General features: G+C 39.6%; 1 protein-coding gene across 1 annotated transcript in view; it reads left to right on the forward strand.

Moving 5' to 3' along the window:
• Positions 1-21,839, forward strand: part of SPTLC3 (serine palmitoyltransferase long chain base subunit 3) — a 138,003-nt gene that overhangs the window by 55,584 nt on the left and 60,580 nt on the right. Inside the window, exons 5-6 of the mRNA XM_080814494.1 lie at positions 11,910-12,034; positions 14,019-14,112. Coding sequence (XP_080670620.1) covers positions 11,910-12,034; positions 14,019-14,112 — 219 coding nt within the window. The remainder of the gene's footprint in view (positions 1-11,909; positions 12,035-14,018; positions 14,113-21,839) is intronic.

Here is a 21,839-nt window from a genome sequence, read left to right on the forward strand (position 1 = left end):
GTGTCACACTTCTATCAGTACTTCTCCAAATGGATATGTGAATTGAACACCATCCCAATGACATTAATAGATGGGAAGAAGAGTTGTGGAGTCTACATGGAAATCTAGAGACAGACACAACTTGAAATACTCATTTGTATACAGTGAGAACAATTTTGAAATCAGTTGGAAAAAGACCAATTATGTCACACATAGTATTATGATAACTAGCTGATCACAGAAGGACATGTCAGATCCCTACCTCACATATTATATCTCAGTAAATTCTGCTTATGTAAATTGCAAATGCATTTGAGATTGAAATATAAAAAATAAGAACCACCACCACAAGAAATAACTATAAAGGTAAAATAGAAACTGAATGGACAACTGAAGTGATGAATGAATGAACAAATGAACAGAGCAAAAGGACCTCAACAACTCAAATACAAAATGCACGTGTGTGCTTTCCTTGGTTAGGGCCCTGCTAAGATTGTCAGGCTGTCATTCCTTTGATGAGTGCACCCCCCCCGCCGGCCCCGTCCAAATCCCTTCAGGCTGCTGTGACAAAATATCACAGCCTGGTGGCTTGTAAACAACAAAGTTCATTTCTCACAGTTCTGGAGGTTGCCAGCGTCAAGTGAGGGCCCTTTTCCATGGTGCAAACTTCTGGTTGTACCCTCATGTGGTGGAAGGGAGGAGCCAGCTGTCTGGACCTCTTTTATAAGGACACTAATCCTATTTATGAAGGCTCCATCTCTATGACCTAATCACTTCCCAAAGGCCCCACCTCTTATTACCATCACTTTGGCCATTAGGTTTCCAATACGAATTTTGGAGAGACATAAACATTCATCCACAGCAGCCTCTGCTCTAGACCTGTCGCTTGTAATCACCCTTCGATTCTGTAACCCATAATGACCTCCAGTGGAACTCACCTTACCTAACTCACCCTACCTGGCAGTATGTCCTCTTAGTGGGAGGGATCCATTTGAAATGACTTCCAGGCTGACTCCATGCAACACAGGCCACCCTTGTCTGTGGAAAACAAGCACTCTTCCCTGCTAGAGGAAAGACAGCTTGCTCCCACCCCAGCCTCTAGACACAACTACTTTCCCTTCAGACTTGTCAAGCCTCATTCAGACAGTAGTCTCCTGTGTCCTCATGCTCCAGAGAACCAAAGAAAGCACATCCAGAAATCATGGGGAAAAGAGCCAACAAAATGAAGCATTTAAACTTCTCTACATAAAAACCATGTCAACAAAGTTGAAAGTCAAGGAACAAAATTAGAAAAGGTTATGCAAAATATAAGACAAAATGTTAATATTCTTCACACGAAAGACTTACAAATCAGAAGAAAAGGAACATCCCAACTTAAGAAGTGGGCTAAGAATTTGCAATGACATGGACGGAACTAGAGGGTATTACGCTGAGCAAATTAAGTCAATCAGAGAAAGACAATTATCATATGATCTCTCTGATATGAGGAATTTGAGAGGCAGGGCAGGGGGTCGTGGGGGGAAGGGAGGAGAAAAATAATGAAACAAGATGGGACCAGGGAGGAAGACTAACCATAAGAGACTCAGGAAACAGGATCTCAAGATCTCAGGAAACAAACTGAGGGTTGCTGGGGGATGAGAGGGAAAGAGATAGGGTGACTGGGTTATGGACATTGGGGAGGGTATGTGCTATGGTGAGTGCTGGGAAATGTGTAGCCTGATGATTCATAGACCTGTACCCCGGAAGCAAATAATACATTATATGTTAATTAAAAAAACAAATAAGTGGGCCAAGATTTTGAGAAAGTCAAGAGGTAAAACATGCACAGTCCAAATTGTGTAATGTTTCTCAAGCTTTTCTTTATCACTCTCTCCTCTGATATTTTAATATTGCAGATATAGTATATATCTGTTTATGTAGGTCATGGATATCTGTGTCTTATACATAGAGTAAGTTATCTGTCCTTCCTCCAAGAACAGATTGTCAACCCTTTGGGACCAATATCATAGCTGTTGAGAATGTATACGATAGTAATTACCCTTCAGGGGAAGTAGATGGTGACCAGAAGGGGGCACGATGGGACTTCTCAGGTACTGTCTATATTGTTTTTGAGGGTTTTTTTATGCAGTAATATGTGTGTGTTCACTTTTTGAAACCCCACAGGGCTCAATACTTACAATTTGTTCTCTTTTCTACATGTATGTTATAGTGTAATTGAAATTTTACATTAAAAAGCAGGTCCAGTACACAAAATGGCAATTAAGGAAAAAAGGAAATATAAGTAGCCAATGAAAGTGTGGAAAATACTCTGTTCCGTTAATAGTCAAAGACTGATTAAGACAGAGTTACCATTTTCCACCTAATTGACAAAAGTTTATAAAAAAAAAAAAAAAGTAATACCCCTTTAGAGACACCTGGATGGCTTAGTCGGTTAAGCATCTGCCTTAGGCTCAGGTCATGATCCCCAGGGTCCTGAGATCCAGCCCTGCATCAGGCTCCCTGCTCAGGAGGGAGTCTGCTTCTCCTTCTTCTTTGGTCCCTCTCCCTCCTGGTGCTCTCTCTCTCACTCAAATAAATAAATGAAATCTTTTAAAAATAATAATATCCCATAGTTTCAAAGGAATAAAGAAAAGGACACCCTTACATACTGTTGATAGAGTACATTGGAAGGCAATTTGAAAATATATCAACAGAAAGCCATTTAATTCAGCAATTTTGTTTCAAGAAATTTTGCCTTAAAATTTTTGAATAAGTGTTCTAAGATGTGTGATCTAGAGTAATCAATGCAATATGCTTAATAATAGTAAAATAAAGTGAGTTTCCAACAATAGGAAATTGATTAAATATACTTTGTAGATCTGTTTAACATAATGCTATTTAACCATGCAAAATTACAATGCAGTTTCTTAGCAGGGTGGTTGAGAGCAAAGGCTCTGGAATTAGTTTGCTTGGATTCAAATCCTCATTCTCCCCTTTAACTAGCTAGGGCCTGAGATAAACTCTATGCCTTCCCAGTCCTCAATATTCTGAAAACAGAAAATACATTGTTAAGAGAATAAAACAAGTTACAGAAGAGTATGTTTATTATGAATCCATCTTTAAACACATATTTTACTTGAATATTTGCATTGATAAAGATGATTATATTTTATTTTGTAGTATCTTCTGATGTCTCCACAATGAGCTCATATTTCCACAGTTAATGATTTCTTTAAAAGTCAACAGGAGTCTAAAATGAAGGCGCAGACTTATGAAAATAGTTCTGGCGTTTCCAAGACTTGCCCACTGAATCAGACTAACCAAATTTTCCAGTCTCCTGAAGGGACCCCACCATGGGCTATGTGGATTCTTGAGTTTACACCCGTGGTTCTCAAACTTTAGCTTACATCAGATATCACCTGCAAGGCTTGGAAAAATACAGGTTGTTGGCCCTACCTACAGAGTTTCCGGTTTAGCCCTGTTGGAATAGAACCCAAGATCTCACTTTTTTTTTTTTTTTTAATTTCTTTTCAGCATAACAGTATTCATTGTTTTTGCATCACACCCAGTGCTCCATGCAATACGTGCCCCTCCCCAATACCCACCACCTGGTTCCCCCAACCTCCCACCCCCTGCCCCTTCAAAACCCTCAGATTGTTTTTCAGTGTCCATAGTCTCTCATGGTTCACCTCCCCTTCCAATTTCCCTCAACTCCCTTCTCCTCTCCATCTCCCCATGTCCTCCATGTTATTTGTTATGCTCCACAAATAAGTGAAACCATATGATAATTGGCTCTCTCTGCTTGACTTATTTCACTCAGCATAATCTCTTCCAGTCCCGTCCATGTTGCTACAAAAGTTGGGTATTCATCCTTTCTGATGGAGGCATAATACTCCATAGTGTATATGGACCACATCTTCCTTATCCATTCGTCTGTTGAAGGGCATCTTGGTTCTTTCCGCAGTTTGGCGACTGTGGCCATTGCTGCTATAAACAGTGGGGTACAGATGGCCCTTCTTTTCACTACATCTGTATCTTTGGGGTAAATGCCCAGTAGTGCAATTGCAGGGCCATAGGGAAGCTCTATTTTTAATTTCTTGATGAATCTCCACACTGTTCTCCAAAGTGGCTGCACCAGTTTGCATTCCCACCAACAGTGTAAGAGGGTTCCCCTTTCTCCACATCCTCTCCAACACACATTGTTTCCTGTCTTGCTAATTTTGGCCATTCTAACTGGTATAAGGTGGTATCTCAATGTGGCTTTAATTTGAATCTCCCTAATGGCTAGTGATGACGAACATTTTTTCATGTGTCTGATAGCCATTTGTATGTCTTCATTGGAGAAGTGTCTGTTTATATCTTCTGCCCATTTTTTTTGATATGATTATCAGTTTTGTGTGTGTTGAGTTTGAGAAGATCTCACATTTTTAATGACTTCCCAGGCATTGCCCATGTTGCTGCTCTGGAGACTACACTTTGGGAATCAATGGATACTATCTAGCATGGCTGACTTTCTTGACCAAATTAGTCAAATATTTTCCAAAATGCAATGGTCTTTTACTTTATGTGGAGTGAGTACCACATGTGGCTGGGGGATGAGATCTATAAATAAAAACTGGAAAGTAGGTAAAAGACAAGCCAGAAAATCAATGCAGGAAGTTAGTTTTGATTGCTGAGGACATCCTGCCATGCACTGCTGCTCTGGATTTCCAAATCCAGGAAAGGCTAATCTCAGGCAAACAGAACAGAAACTTTTGTTTCCTTTCTTCCCCTTCCCCCCACTTTTATTCTACAAGGGTGTTTAGTTTCTTGGTCTTTCTTTCCCTGGTTAAGAGCAGATACGTTGTAACAATATTATTTGGAAGTCTATGCTCTGTAAGTCCTTTGTGCTGGAGCAACTGTTAGTCAGAGGTTCACTTCTAAGAAAACAAATTCGTGGAACGCCACAAGGAAAGCTGGTCTCTACTAGGAGACTTCTTCCTTTGAGAAGGAAAGCCTTGTGCTTGATTCAGCTCAAAAGGGAAACTTGAAGACTAAGCACACCTCAAAACTGCTTGGTGGAGAATATTCATTCAAATTATAGTTACAACTTTTAAGAAGTAGCCTTCAAATATTTTCATCTTAAAGACACCAGAAAGGATGCATTAACTCAGAAATTGATATGACTGGCTATAATGGGAAATCACTTTCCATTTTCAAGTTTGACATGTGATTTTTATGCTAGTTGTAATGTACCAACTTGCTGAAATTTCTGTTTCTCAGCTTGAGAATATGGTCCTAACTCACTTGATAGTTCGTCTCCCTCTTTATCTTCCTAAAGTTTTCTGCTAGCATCTCATTCAAATTTGCAAGGCTCTTTCTGTGTTTCTTTCTCAAATATTTGTGTCTAGATCCAGGAAATGTATAGTCTCACTAGTCTGAACTATTGAAAAAGGGGCCAGCCTGAGTCTGCACACTGTCTAAATTAAATCAATTTCAAATAAATATCATCTTATGGCCTTCAAGTTCCTATGCAAATAAGCAGCTTCTAACAAATTGCTACCAAGTAGAGATTTTGTTTTCTTTTTTTAAAAAAAGCAATTGTAATTAACACACTTTTATGCAAATCAATGCCATAGACATGCTCTAAAGCTGTGCATTTGATTAAATAAGCTGTAAACATCCCCACATCAATTAGTTTCACCTTCTTAATTTACAACAGCAAAATTCTTCTTCATAAACAGTGCCGATTCCTCTCCGACCAAATTATTGTAATTCTGATTAATGAGATTTCATTCCATTTCTCTCAAGCCTCTTTATTTTCCTTTAAGAGTATTTGTAAAGGGAAACAGACTCTAGGAGGAATTGTTTGAGAGTAGGAAAATGAAAGTACCTCTTGGTTTCTGAAAGCCTTTGGGCAATTTCCTGATACCTGTTATAGTTCTGACAAGGTAATTGCCCTTCTCTTGACAATGACAGAAATTACAGCACAACCAAATTGCAACTAGCAGAGATATTTCTGCAAGTGTAGATTTGGCCTTGTAAGTCAACAAAGCCAAGCAGGCATAACAACTCAACAAGATATCCCAATAATTTTATGTAAGTAAAATACTTGCCAGCGAGGTAACACCTGGGTTGACTGAACAAAGTTGAAACTCATAGAATTTCAGAATATGTGGCTTTTCCACCATCTTCTCTCCACCCACACAAATAACATAAAATGAGATACATGAAGCCTAGGGTTTTTTAATAAGCTGCCAATCAATGTTTTTATGGTCTGTAGGTTGAGAAGTCAAAAGTAGAGACCAGTTCTCCTGAGTCCCACCAAAGAACTCTTGACACTACCCCATACTATTCATAGCTAAAATCGGACGCTATCGCCATCGAGAGTCACCAGACTATTCCAGCTGCCTCCTGCTTTTGTATTGCCTCCAGGTCACAAGTAGTTTTTATACTTTTAAATGGTTGAAAAAATAAAAATACTATTTTGCAACTTGTGAAATTACATAGAATTTAAATTTCAGTATCCACAAATAAAGTTTTATTGGTACACACCCAAAGCCATTCCTTTGTTTATTGTCTATGGGTGCTTGCACTTTACAATAACAGGGTGGAATAGTTGTAACAGAGACCATCTGGCCCACAAAGTCCAAACTATTTTCTCTCTGGCCCTCCATAACATGTTTGCTGTTGTAGATAAGCGCCTGGCCTCATGGCAACTTGGGAAGAAGAATCCTCTAGATTTATTAGCAATTGTCCAGATTTCCAAATTCAAGGCACATCACTGTACATCAAAGTTTAGTCTCTTTTACTTCATTTAGACAAGAAATCCTGTATATCCAAACACACTGAGGATACAGATTAACTTTCATTGACATCAGCACCTATGTATATCCTGTATAGCCACTGATACCAACTTGAGGAAGACCAAGGGCATTGTCAATGTCTGCCCAAACTTCCCACATCCATGCTCCCAGTTCAAGCGAAGTGGCTCAGATTGGGATGATATCCATGGCACATTTGGAACAGCCAGGTGAGCCTGTTGACAGGTTGTCACAACAAATGCCAACTTTGTCCTAGTCTAAGAAACTACAAAGAGGACAAAAAGGGACTACAGTCACAGTTTGGAAAATAGTCTTCACAGGTATCACACAAGAAGAATTGGTGGTAGTGAAATAGGCTTATTAATAACACCCACACTCTTTACTATTACTCAGCGTCAGTTTGAAAGCCAGCAGTCTTTATGTTCTGACTAAAAAGTATGAGCCAGTCAGTATCAGTAAAAATCCAGCAGAAGTACACAGTCCATAAACATAATACTGGTATTTTCTCCTGCGTCTGATTTTTATTGATTTGACTGATGGCGGCAAGCCCAGTGTTTGGCACATGGAAATACCACTGAGAGAGCTGGGAAGAGGAGACATCCAACTTGTATTTATTCTTTTATTCACAAAGCAGGTTTTCATTATCCCTTTGGACAAATAAACCTTTAGGATGAGAACAAGTGTCAATATATGCACAACATAGCAATCTGGAGATCCATTGTCACTAGCCAATTTGTGACTGTGGTTGACCTACAGAGACTAAAAAAACACTAAAGTCAGAGAAAAAGAGAAATAAAAATCACTATGAATTTATCTGTACCTTGGGTAAGGATTGCAGCCCTACTTTCAGGGGTTAAAAAAAAACTTCCCATATTTACATAACAAAGACAAAATGTTGAATATAATTATTAGAACCACTCAAGTACTCAGACCACCAACTTCAGCTTGACATGACTCAGACATCTCCACCCAATTAGGATCCGGCCTGAATGTTTGTAGGAAGCAAGCTCATCAAGTTTTTGTGACTGCTTTGTTTCCCCAAGGTCTTCCTACATTTTAGTTCTTCATTGTGAAGAGCAGGAGGAGGAAAGCAGCACTCAATTAATACACATGAGCCATACTTTCAGTATTCCTTAATGAACACCCCATCCAGACAGCCCAGCCTAACTTTTAGAGGCATGGCTTCCTGATGTAGAAAACGTCCAGACATCCTGAGACTCTCTCATAACTGTTTATTAAGTTTGAGCTGTGAGCACCAAACAGAGATATTCTATAAAAATGGGAATTGAGAGTGGGGACTGTTACTTTCTACAAATGAAGGTAAGCCCCTAGATGCAAAATGACTCATAACTCAGCTGTGAGACATGTGGTCATAAGAATAGGTATATTTGAATATTAGTTTACTCTCTGCTTGACCACTGGAAATCCAGAAGAAGACCGGATCTGGAGACCTAATATGGACACTTGCATTTCCTCTCTTCTTCCTCTGCACAAGCCAGGGCTAATGATGAAGACTCACAGAGGGCACTTTCTCAGGATGTTCTTGGATATACCCACTTTTAGTAGTTGCTTGGCTGTTTCATTGCTTACAACACATTCTACATTATCCTAAGGACTTCTAGTGATGCATCTGTTATAGATAAACCCCTGGATGGCAGACTTGGGGAAGATGAAAGTGGAGGAAGACATCACAGACACTCACCGTGAAGTTCTACTCATTATTTCTGGGCCAGGACACAGTTGTCACCTGACTCTCTAGAAAGGAAAGGGGAAATTTACCAAGGTGACAATGTTTGGGCACCCTCCATCCTTGCTGGAGGCCTTCCTCAGTTATGGTTGTTTTCAAGGTGGAGCTCATTACCTAATCACCTTGTTGCCCTAGCATCATGTGACCTCTTGACCTTCTTCCCTGTGACATCCCCTATTCTGGGGTTATTCTCCATCGAAAGACAGCATTCAATTCAACAAGCTCCTACTATGTACCAGTACTGTGCTATACTGTGTCAGTACTCTGTGTTTGCCAAGATGAACATCCAACACACAGTATCGGCACCCCAAGGGCTCTTTCTGTAGTAGAGAAGATGGCCTCATGAATGTTCAACTTAGTAAGTGCTATAATCATTATGTGATGAAACTTATGTGGTCTCAGAAGAAAATGACCAAATTTGCCTGGGGAAACTAAGAACAGCATCCAAGAAAAGACATCATATGTGGTGGGCATCAAAGAATGAGTGGGATCTACAAGAAGACCATTATGTGGAGGAAAGACCATTCCCAACATCAGGGAAGCCTAAAACACCACCTCTCCCAACCTCTCTGGAAATTTCGAGGAGAGGTAGCCAGAGGCCACTCAACAGTTTAGTGGAAGAGCTTAGGCCAGAACCCAAGGCTGTCATGCCCAGACCAATGGTCTTTTCACTACATATCTTTGGGGCCATTTCCCTTGGGATACAGTCTCCGTTAGATAAAAACAAATCTGATGAGTGATTATGTGCCCATGTTTTATCTTTAAATTTTAGTATTTCTTTTCTCTCTGTATCTTTGTTAATAAAGTTTTAAATGACAGTTTAGATTTTTAACTCCTTACCCCCCAAAATTGATTCTGCTAGAATACTTGTTTTACTATGGTTTCTGACAATTTAGGGGTAAATGAATTTTATATCAAGAAGAGGGCCATCAGCCATCTGTTGTATGACAATGTGACCACTCAGGAAGGACAAAGATGATCCATGAAATGTCTTCTTTCATATTAAATGCAAAATAAGTCTGAACTCACTAATCCATGCCTTCTTAAGTTTAACTCTTCACCATGTTAGCACAGTAAGCAAGATAATTTACCAATTTAATAAAATTCTGGTATCACACTATGTATAGTAAAATATGTTGATCCTTAGGTTGAAAAAAGCAAGTTTATAGTGGTCCCAAATATGCTAACAATATTCCTCTAATTTAAATCTGAGTTAAATCTGCTTCTATGTTCTGTGGTTGCAAATTACAATATCTCTCCACTTGTACATTTTTATGTTCTGTCAAGTGTATCATGTAGAGCAGCACTGTCCAATAAAAATACAATGCAAGACACATGTGGAATGTAAAATTTCTAGTAGCTGGGGCACCTGGGTGGCTCAGCAGGTTAGGCCTCTGCCTTTAGCTCAGGTCATGATCTCAGGGTCCTGGGATTGAGCCCCGCATTGGGCTCTCTGCTCAGGAGGGAGCCTGCTTCTCCCTCTCTCTCTCTGCCTGCCTCTCTGCCTACTTGTGATCTTTCTTTCTGTCAAATAAATAAATAAGATCTTTTTAAAAAATAAAATAAATAATAAATAATAAATAAAATTTCTAGTAGCCACATTAAAAAAAGTTTAAAGAAAAGAGGTAAACTTAATTTCATAATACGTTTTGTTTGACCTAAAATATCCAAAATGGTATCATTTAAAGAAGTAATCAATATAGGGCGCCTGGGTGGCTCAGTGGGTTAAAACCTCTGCCTTCAGCTCGGGTCATGATCCCAGGGTCCTGGGATCGAGCCCCATATCGGGCTCTCTGCTCAGCGGAGAGCCTGCTTCCTCCTCTCTCTCTGCCTGCCTCTCTGCCTACTTGTGATGTGTTAAATAAATTAAAAAAATAAAATAAATAAGAAGTAATCAGTATAAAAATATCGATGAACTATTTTACATTATTTTATTGTTGTTGTTGTACTAAGCATTCAAAAAATAATATATATTTTACTCTTACTGGATATCTCAATTCAGACACTAAATTTTCATTGTTTAAAGTGAAATAAGTAGAATATAATCCTACATGAATAATAAAGTTGTGCTCAGTGGAAAATATTTTATAGTACTTCCATTTCTTTTTAAAGATTTTATTTACTTATTTGACAGACAGAGATCACAACTAGGCAGAGAGGCAAGGGGGAAGCAGGCTCCCCACTGAGTGGGGAGCCCAAAGTGGGACTCGATCCCAGGACCCTGAGATCATGACCTGAGTTGAAGGCAGAGGCTTAACTCACTAAGCCACCCAGGAACCCTACAGTGCTTCCATTTTTAAGCTTAAATAAAGTTAACTAAAATTAAATGCAATTTAAAACTCTTGCACTGACCAGATGTAGCTAGTGGCTACTATATTGGACACAGCAGATCTAGAAGTTAAAGTGATGGCAAAAAGAAAAATATGAGGATCATTAACATTTACTCTTAGTAAGGCATAGAGGTAATGTATGAGAAGGAATCAGAGCATAAGCATATAAAAGGTAGCAGAGTGGTAAAAACATGAACTTTGGAGTTAGACCAGATTATCTCTATTGGTTTTTATCTGTGACCTCTTTATACCTCAACTCTCTAATCTGTAAAGTAATGATATCTGTATTATGGTGCTTTTAAGATTAAATGAGATAACCTAAATAGTGGGCTTTGAATTCTAGCACTTTCCAAAGGTTTGCTAAGTTATAACTAGATTTACTAATATCTATAGAAATCATGGGATCTGATTGTATTTAAGTGCAGGACCCCTCGGAAGGGGTTATAATTTAATTAATCACTTGAGGGAGGTAGGGTGTGAGGAGAGAAAAATTATAGTATTTTTTGTAGACTTTATTGCATTATCAGTATTTATGTAGAAAAACATGCCAATCCTAACTATACAGCTCAAAAGATTTTCACAAAGCAAACATACCTGTGTAACCAGCACCCAAATCTAGAAACAAAACATTGAAAGAATCTCAAAGCTCTCATTGTGCTCACAACAAAATTAACTTAAAATTAACTATACTGATGGCTAACACTATAGGGTAGGTTTGTCCGTTTATAAACTTAATACAAATGGACCCAGCCTATATGAGTGTATAAGTGTCTGACTTCTTGCACTCAACAACATATTTGTGAGATTTTTTTCATTTTGTTGTATAGCGTAATAGATTCTTCCTTCTCACTACGGTGTTTAATTCCACTATGTAAATACCTCCACAAGGTATTTAATTTATCCATTCGACAGTATGTAGACATGTGGGTTGTTTCTTGATGGCAGCTGTGACAAATATATCTGCTACATACACTCTTACACGTGTCTTTTGGTGATGGGTATGCACTGGATTTTGAGTTTCCAAACTTGTTGAGAAGAGAAGACTCACTCATCCCATGATTTCACGTGCAGGAACCTTGGATAAGCATGAAGAATTGGAGAACCTTGTGGCTAAGTTCCTGAATGTAGAAGCAGCTATGGTCTTTGGGATGGGATTTGCAACCAACTCAATGAATATCCCTGCACTAGTCGGCAAGGTGAGAATCTGTCAATATAACTGTCTTCTGCTGTGTTACCCCTAAGAATTACAACTCTGAGCAAGTCCTTCATTAAAAGTATGGTGGAGAAGGTCCTTTTTCTAGGAAAAGCTGATTGAATGTCCAGCTTTTTATATAAATATACCAGTTTGGTCCAGCAAATCTGTTTATAATGATATTCTGCTTATAGAATTGCAGTCCTAGATGTGGGTCAAATGTACTCTTTGATGATTGTTTAGCAAGATCAATGAGATTTTAAGGCTCTCATATCCTCACTTACAATGTAGAAAATGCTTATTGGACATTTATTTGAACAAAACATTTTGCTCATGCCACTCATTCCATTTATTCATTCAACAGATCACTTATTGAGAAACAACTTTGTCCACATATAAAGCAAGATACGGGGCATAAAAAGATAAATAAGACCTGTGCCTTATAAATGTACGTTGTTTACAGTCTAGTGGGGGAAACAATGCACCAAATAAAATAGGACGAATACTACAGAAAAGCCATGCACATCCACTGAGAAGGGCAAAAGAGTTGCTTCCAAGCTCTTCTTGGGAAAGGCTGAGATGCCTGTGCAAAGTGGGTGACATGAAACTGAATCTGTTACTCACCTGTTGAGTTTTTACTTTAAGATAAGGAAGAGGGAACAGCATGCATAAAGCACAGAGCTTTGGACAAACTAAAATGTAAGGTTGTAGGTGAGTAAGAGACCAGAGATGAAGGCAAGTTGGAAAAAGCCTCATATATAGTCATGCTTGAGTACTGGAAATTCTTTCTGATGAAAATGGGGAAATCGGTTGGCTCAGTTTAAGTAAGCAAGGGTCATAACCAGATTTAGGTTTAAAAAAATCTGATTCATGACAACTAAATGCAATATATGATCTTTGATTAGATTCTGCATTAAAAAAATAGAAGGAAATAAAACATCTATAATTTAAGACACTGATACCATTAGGACAGTGGGGGAAATGTGAATTCAGGCTGTATCTTAGGTGATAGCACTTTATGAATTTTGGATTTCTTGGGTATGATCATTGTACTGTGATTTAGCCAGAGAATGTCCTTGTTCTTAGTAAATACATGATGAAGAATTTAGGGGTGAGGTGTCATGAGGTTTATAAGTAACTGTCAAATGCTCACCAAAGAAATTATAAATACACACACACACACACACACACACACGTAGAGTATGGAGGTATGAGAATATTGCTGACTCTTGCCCCCAAAACTTAAAACATGCCATGTGTGAAGTTTCCAAAATATGAGCAAGACCTCAAAGATTCTGGGTGGCCACAAATGGCCACCAGAGTTTGTCTCTGCATTTTTGGTTCACTTGAGCAATTTTAAAATTTAGAAATATTTAAATTAAAAAAAGAAAATGAATTTCACAATTATAATTTATATGCAGTAAATTCAATTGATCTTTATCACTCACCTCAGACTGAATTGCCATCCACACTTTTCCAAATGCAACTTTTTAGCTGGAAAGCAGTGACGCTTTTATCTACAAGGATGTCAATACAGAAGAGAATGAGAATAGGAAAACAAGGGCTTGAAAAGCTTAGCAGAAAAAGCCCCTGCCCTCCAGACGGAGTACACCAAAACTGTCCCAAATAATCCAGCACAGCATTGAAGAACCCCAGCAAACCACGACCCACCCAAAGTATATCCACTACTCCCATCAAAGATCAACTCTTTAGAAAATGGTAACTGGCATTTTACCAAGGTCTTGAACGATCTTTTCAAATGCAAATGGTTAAAGATGTAATCCCTTAAAATAATCCCCATCTTTATCAGCTAATTGTCTACAGGCTTTTACCCACATAGACATCAGGCGAAACTCGTCCTTTTAAAATTAAAGAGGGTTTGGGGGGTGTATGTTACATGTCTCTAAGTGTCTTTCTGTTCCCACATGCTGTTTTTCTTTCGTTTTATTTACTTTTTTGTGTGTTTTGTGTGCTTGCTTTCTGAACAGGGATGCCTCATTTTAAGTGATGAGTTAAATCATGCATCTCTTGTACTTGGGGCTCGACTCTCAGGTGCAACCATAAGGATCTTCAAACACAACAGTGAGTATCAATCAATTTATGCCAACATTTGCTGCTTGCTTCTAGAGGAGAGTAAAGATTATTGATGGGGCTTTGTCCTTGCTCTTCCAACTGGGAATTTAGCCTCATGAAACACAATTATGTTTATATTCACTACTGGCTTGTTAACCTCTGCTGACCTGAAACAAATGGTTGAAGTGCTTTAAACACCCAGATTGCAAAGTGTAACCCAAACACATTAATGTCACTGTTATTAGTGGTCTTGCAATGCAGCCTCTGTAGACATGACTGATCTCGTAGGAGACTGACGTTCAATTATCAGAAGTGTTATAACTCTTCCTTTTCTATAATTCTGCCTTTGGAAAGTTTTAAGACTTGAGTTCTATGTTACAGTCAGGTAAAAAAGTTATGTTCTTCCTTAAAATAATGCCTCCTTTCACTATCCCCACCCAGCACATGCTTACAATCTAGTAGGAGAAGCAGATATGTCCCTATACTATGACCCATAAATTCCTCATCGGAATTTCCAGTGTATGTCCACCCAAAGGCTTGTACAAGAATGTCCGTAGAAGCTTTAGTCATTATAGCCAAGACTGGAAACAACCCAAATTTCTATCAGCAGGAGAATGGAAAAGATCTGTGCTGTATTTATGTAATAAAATATGACCCTCTGATAAAAAAAAAAAAAGAATACACTACTGATACACACACCATGGATGATTCTCAAGAAAAATTATTTTTGATGAAATAAACCTGACATAAAACAGTATATACTATATGAGTTTATTTATAGTAAATAAAAGAAACTTTTAGGCAAAACTGACCTATGGTGATAGAAATCATAACAATGTTTTCCCCTGATTTTGGGGGAGGAACTTGGTGAGAAGAGGAATAAAGGAACTTTCTGGGATGATAGAAATGTTTGTTATTTTGATTGGGCTGATGTGTACATTCTTATTAAAATTCATTGAATTCTACATTTAAACTCTGTCAGTTTCCTTGTAAATAAGTTTTCCTAAAATATAATTGTTATCATACAATATCTTTGGTATTGAAAAGAAAAAACATATAGGCTTTGGCCCAAGCATCTGTGTCCTTGTTCTATAGCTTATTAGCATGTGATCCTTGGCAAATTACTTAAACTTCTCGGATCTCAATTTACCTGTTGCAAAAATGAGGGTAATTACAATGCCTGTTTCACAATATGTTGGAAAAGGCACATAAACTTCTTGCTTAGCATGAAGCCTGGCAATGGAAACTTCTGAGTTGCTTGTATCTGCTGTTATTAGGTTATTATCATCGCCATCATTTTCATTGCCAGTGCCACTAAAGGACCGTAGAAAACATTATGAAAACCCAGAAGAATGCAGAGGTCATTTCACTTTGGGGATTGTATGAAAATGATAGTATTTGCCAAAGACTTTGAAGGATTAAGAGAATTCTGATCAGAGATAAGGGAAAGGGTATTTCAAATAGAATAATCTGGAGTGTGTAAAGAGCAGCAAAAGCTCTAGCGTGAAGCTGAACTACTGGAGAAGAGCCTGAAAAAAAGGTCTTGGCCAGTTAAGGTAGAGCCACTAAGATATATATACAAGCGAAGATATATGTACTTGAAGAAGCAACAAAGAGTGTTTGGGCAGTTCTGCTTCATTCTGTGTTGTTCTCTGGATGAACTGTATTTGCTCAAAGCATTTAGTAACCGCCCCCTCCATGTCTAGTGGCAGTGAAAACAGAGATACAAGCTTTGAGTTAAGTTAAAGCTTTGAACAGAATCAGGTGGAAAAGACAATATGCTTATGGATTGTGAAGATCAGCTGTCCCCAAAACAGTTGTTGTACACCTTCTCTATGTGTTATTATATGGAATTTAGCCCAAATTCTACCATTCTCTACTTTTCCCTTGAAGGCTTTACTAGAGAGAGAGAGACAAGCATATATAAACAACAGAGAGTTTTCTTATTCACTAACCAAGAATTTCCTACTCTAAAAATAAAAGGCAGGGGGTGGGCACCTCAGTGGCTCAGTCGTTAAGCATCTGCCTTCAGTTCAGGTCATGATCCCAGGGTCCTGGGATCAAGCCCCACATCGGGCTCCCTGCTGAGCAGGAAGCCTGCTTCTCCTTCTCCCACTCCCCCTGTTTGTGTTCGCTCTCTCTCACTGTGTCTCTCTCTGTCAAATAAATAGATAAAATTACAAAAAAAAAGAAAAGAAAAGAAAAAAAAAGAATTTCCTACTCTCCAACCTAGGACCTACGGTTGTGATTCTCCAGTGACTTCTCCCCCTCCCAGAATTTATGCTCTTGGGTAGCGCCTTCCTTCATTGTCTCAGGGTTGGCTTATGTGGTCAAAAGAACACAGTAGAAGTGATGATACGTCATTCTTAAGGCTGGTTTTTTAGAGGCATTATGGCTTTTGCCTGTTCCTCCCTCTGGCATCACTAGGGGGCGCACTTAAACAGCCTGTGCAGATGAGCTGAAGGCTCTTGCCAACAACCCTGTGAATGGGATATCACTCAAGCCTTCAGATGACTGTAGCTCCAACATCCTGACTGCAGCTCACAACTTTCTTGAGCCAGAACACCCACCTAAGGTCCCCAGATTCCTAACCTACAGAATCTGTGGATAATAAGTGTTTGTTGTTTGGGGGTAATTTGTGACATAGCCATAGATAACTAACACAGCTTCTCTAACCACCAGTGCTGTGGCAGGAGCTGGACACCCATGCATGATTTCCCACTTCTTCCTCTTATGAATCTAAAACGACTTAGCAGACTCAGTCCTTTCACCTAGCTACTTTACACCCCTCGTCACTGGCGAAGAAGCCAAAATGGGAAAACTTGGATGACAGACCATTCTTGGTCTGCATGGAGGCAAGAAACTTGAAAGCCTATAGGACAGAGGTCAGGAAGTGACATAGGTCATAGGTCAGGAAGTGAACTAGGGTTTGGTTAATGCTTCTTGAGATGGTTTCCTATGGCCCGTATGGCAAAGGAATGTCAGGCCCTGACCCCCCTATGTTAACAACCCTTCTTTTGAGGGGAGTGGGGCAGGGGATGGCTTGAATTGATTCTTTGCCTGTTGGCTGAGGCTGAAATATGAAGAGAAGGGGATAATCACCACCTGTATTCCAGTCCCACAAACAGTTACCAAAAAATACTGCTCTTATTCTTGCATATATAGAATAGATACCAACAACAGGAACACATCAGTGAAGATTATTTCCACATTTTTGTTCATACACACACACACACACACACACACACACACACACACACAATTTAGCAGAAACAGTATAATGGGAAAACTTCTAAACAGACCGCTATAAGACAACCTTATTTTAAATATTAAAATAAAGTGATGCAGTTCAGCCACGGATTGAATCTTTCCATTAGTTCCAACTCCTCCGTAATTGTTCAACTGGCTTCTCCTGGTCCAGCCCATAACACCCTAGGCAGCTAGCTGTATCATATCTTCTACTTCAGATTCCAGCTCAGGATAACAATTCCAGTGAAAATACATCCAAAAGGAAGCATAGTAACTACACTGGGAAGAAATCTGACACCATCTGGACAGCAGGTAAAAACTGACATCATTGATGAGGGGCAGAGGGACAGTGTGTATCCCCAGATACGATACCCCAAGAAGGACTCAATATGACTTACATAGTAGTCAGATCAGAATGCTGAATTTTATTTTTAGGCAGCACCGAAGTAGAAATGTTCTATTGAAAAGAAAACAGGGGGGCGAAAATGGAATGTATTCTCCACATAACGCAAATATCGTAAAAGACAAAGAAAGGCTGAGGAGATGATCCAGATTAAAGGATACCAAAATGCTGTAATAACTAAATACAGTCCCTGACTCTGGACTGGGTTCTTCTTCTTCTTTTTTTTTTCTTTTCTTTTTTTAAAAGATTTTATTTACTTGACACAGAGAGAGAAGAGAGCACCAGCAGGGGGAGCGGCAGGCAGAGGGAGAGAGAGAAGCAGACACCCCACTGAACAGGAAGCCCGATATGGGGCTCTGGGTTCCAAAAGAGACAGGGAGGTGCTATAAAGGACATTCCTGAGTAGTTCACAAAACTGGAACTTGCCAGGGGTTAGATATTACTAAATAAGACTATGGTATCAACATTAAATGTACTGAAGCAGACAGATCCTCTGTCATCCAGGGTAAACAAGCTATGGCCTGGGAGCCAAGAATAGATTTCACATTCTTAAAAGATTGTATAAAGTACAGAGAAGAATGTGTGACCACAAAAGCTGAAGTATTACTGCCTGGTCCTCTACAGGAAAAGTTTTCTGGCCCTTGCTGTATTCTCATAAGAGGATATACCCTTATTCTTAGGGAAGATACACTACAATGTTCAGAAATACCATTATATATGCAAAGTAGTCTCAGTTCAGTAAAAGACTGTACGAGATAAAAATAAATAGATAGATCAATCAGTTGATCGATCAATAGATAGACAGGTGAAAGTGATCAATTAAATGGAATAAAATGTTAAGAGATGGATCTAGATCAAAGGGTATGTGGGTGTTCTTTGTAGTACTCTTATTCTTGCAAATTTTTTTGTTAGGTTTGCTATTACTTTCAAATAACATTTTAATTCCTTAATCCTTTGCTCAAATTCTAATACAAGAATTTCATTTTCTCTTCCAATTTTAGAAAGCTCTCAAAACATTTAGTAACTTGTTCCTCATGCCCTCCCTTTGTCCTCGCAGAACGCAGAGAATAGCTCTCATTTACATCTCTATAATGAATGTTAACTGTGGTTATTTTATATCAGCAACCAGCACTCACTGAGGATTTTACGCTGTGGCAGATGCTGAGCTAGTGGCCTTCTCTTATGTACTTACTTAATTTCATGGACGACCCCATGAGGCAGGTGCTGGTTTACCAATGAGGAGATGTGGGCTTTGTCCAAGATCCTACAACTGCTCAATGATGGGGAAGCCGGGAGCTGCCTGTGTAAATTCTGCCCCTTCCAACTAACGGAGAGCTGTGTGCAGCAAGGGTTCAAACTCCATCATCTAGTGAAAATTCTCTCATGTATGAGCTGCCGTTGCTCTTTTCTGTTAGGTAGGATAATGGCCTTTAAAGATGTCCATGTCCTGCGGGCACCTGGGTGGCTCATTCGATCAAGCGTCTGAACCACAGCTCAGGTCTTGATCTCAGGATCCTTTGTTGGGCTTCATGTTGGGTATGGAGCCTACTTAGGGGGAAAAAAAAAGTCTGTGTCCTAATCCCCAAAGCCTGTGAATATATTATGTTATGTGATAAAGGGGAATTGAAGTTGCAGATGGAATTCAGGTTGCTCAACAATGAACATTAACATAGAGATCGTCCGCACAGTTCCGGTGTAATCACAGGGTCCTTAAATGTAGGAAAGGGAAGCAGGAGCGTGAGTGTCAGAGTGATGCTACGTGAGAAAGATGCTGCTGGCTTTGAAGTGGGCGAAGGTCACACACCAAGCAGTGCCAGAAGCCCCTGAAAGCCGGAAAATGGATTCTCCCCTAGAGTTTCCAGAAAGGAAAGCAACCCAGCCTATACCCTGATTTGAGCCCAGGGAGAGGGTTTCAGATTTCTGGCTTCCGGAATTGTAAGATAACAAATCTATGTTGTTTTTGACCATGTCTGTGCTAATTTCTCCCAGCCTAAAGGGAAACTAATACACTTTCACTCCCAGACACATAAAGCCCTTGTTCCCACTCACTGACATGCTTACTACTTTTGCAAATGGGCGTACTTTCCCAGCTATTGTGTTCGTAGCATGAAAACACCCACTTCCGGGAGCCGGGGTACCTCTGGGGTCCTTTGAATGACTTGTTCCTCGAGAGGTGAGAGAAGTGGAATGGTATATGGAGGGGAAAGAATTAAATGAGGTCACAACACGGAAGGCTTCAGTTGCTGCTGGCTGTCTTTCTTGCTTTGCCATTCCCAGGAGAACACTAAATTCCTCAATAAACGGTGATGCTTTAATCCTTAATATGCATCCATGCAGATTGGAATGATAATGTAAAGAAGATGTAGAAGATACTAAATTGCCTTCCTGTGTGTGTATGCAGCATGCAACCAGCCCAGACCGAAGCTAGTAACTTGTGAGACGGGTCCTTAAGAATGGCCACCTCGACCCAATGTTCTTAAACACCACGATGATGGGATTTCATACAATTCTCTGCTTCTGCTCTCCTGGGCTCTCCCCTGCCTGTGTCCTCTGCTTACACGTTGAGGATACTCCCCTGACTTGTGGAGAAGAGGCGGTCATATTTTATACAAATCAGTACTAGAGAATCCCCTTTGCTATTTACAACTGTGTATAAATCAGAATTCTGGACCCTTGAATTTCTGAATTATGCATGGGTAGAATATACCTAAGGAACAGTTAAACCTGTTCAGACCATTGCAAGCTTTAAATCCTATTTGAACAAGCTTGATGACTAACTTGAAGCTATTCCTCATTTCTCTTTCAATTTCCCACAAAATTAGAATAAGGATCAAAGGAGACCAAACAGAAGGAAAATTCTGAAAGGGAACAAAATCAGAACATGCGAAGGCTAGTTTCCAAGGAAACTCTCCAAGGACTCAGAAGAACATTTTCAGTGGTACTAAATTCAAAGTTGGGTACCAGACTTCTTTATCACCAATAGATTAGTTCCTCCTAGATAGTGAATATGGACAATTACTGAGACCCTACCTGTCATTTATTCTTCATTCCCTGGCGCCAAACTCTATGTTAAGCCCTTTATATAATCAGTTCATTTAATTTTAACAAAACCCCATATTCATAGTTTTCTCCATTATCTCTCCATTGTTAAGAGGAAACTGATTCTCAGAGTAATTGAATGACCTGCCTAATGTCACACATGATAAATGGCCAGAGTAAAAATTCAAACCCAAGTGTGTTGCTCTTCTCTTGGTTCATTTCTCCCAGGAGCAGAGTCTGAGGCAAGGGTTTGGGTGTAAGTGATTTATTTAGGATGAGAACCCCAGGAAGCACCAGCAGATGAGCAGGGAATGGAGACAGAGAAGGAAAGGCAGTCAACAAAGGGCATGTTGTCAAGCAAGCTACCACAATAGACAACTGAAGCTCAATCCTACTAGGAACCTCTTTATACTAGTGTAGACATACCTCAGTGTTATCCCACTTGAGGTGTCAGGAAGCTGCATTATTTATACACCAATTCCCATTTGTGGTGAATGGAGGCTGTTCCTGCTCAGGCTGAGTATGGCCCCCGCAGCCAGGAAAAAAAAGCGCTCGGACAAAGAATGGCCTGTGTTTGCAATAAGAGGTGGGTTGAGGGATGTAGGCAGGGCCCATACAGCATTCGCTAATGCTCTGATCCACTAAGTGAAGTTCAGCTACTGGCAGAGTGAATGTAGGACCCAGAGAGGTAGGGCTCCTGTGTAAAAATCAGTTTAGTGTGACAACTTATCCTGTTAGTTGTCCAAATTTTAACTCGGAATCCTAAAGTTTGGCCTCTAAATTCCTCTGGCCAAGTGCCAAGAATATCTCCTTCTGTTTTTTCCTTTGGGCAGCTTCAGTGAACTAGTCAGTCCTTGGGTTGCCTTCATGACTCCTCAGGTGTCACAAATCAGACTCTTCAGACATTTCATAACCAAAGCTAAGGAGTCAGCTCCAAGCAGGGACCAATAAGTCTGTTCTCCATCATGATTCTGGTACATTTTGAGGATGTGGTCCACAGCCCCTTGGGGCACTTGGATGCCCTGGGTAAACACATCCTCCAGGC

This window comes from Martes martes, assembly GCF_963455335.1.
Source record: "Martes martes genome assembly, chromosome: 9".
NCBI classification, from domain to species: domain Eukaryota; kingdom Metazoa; phylum Chordata; class Mammalia; order Carnivora; family Mustelidae; genus Martes; species Martes martes.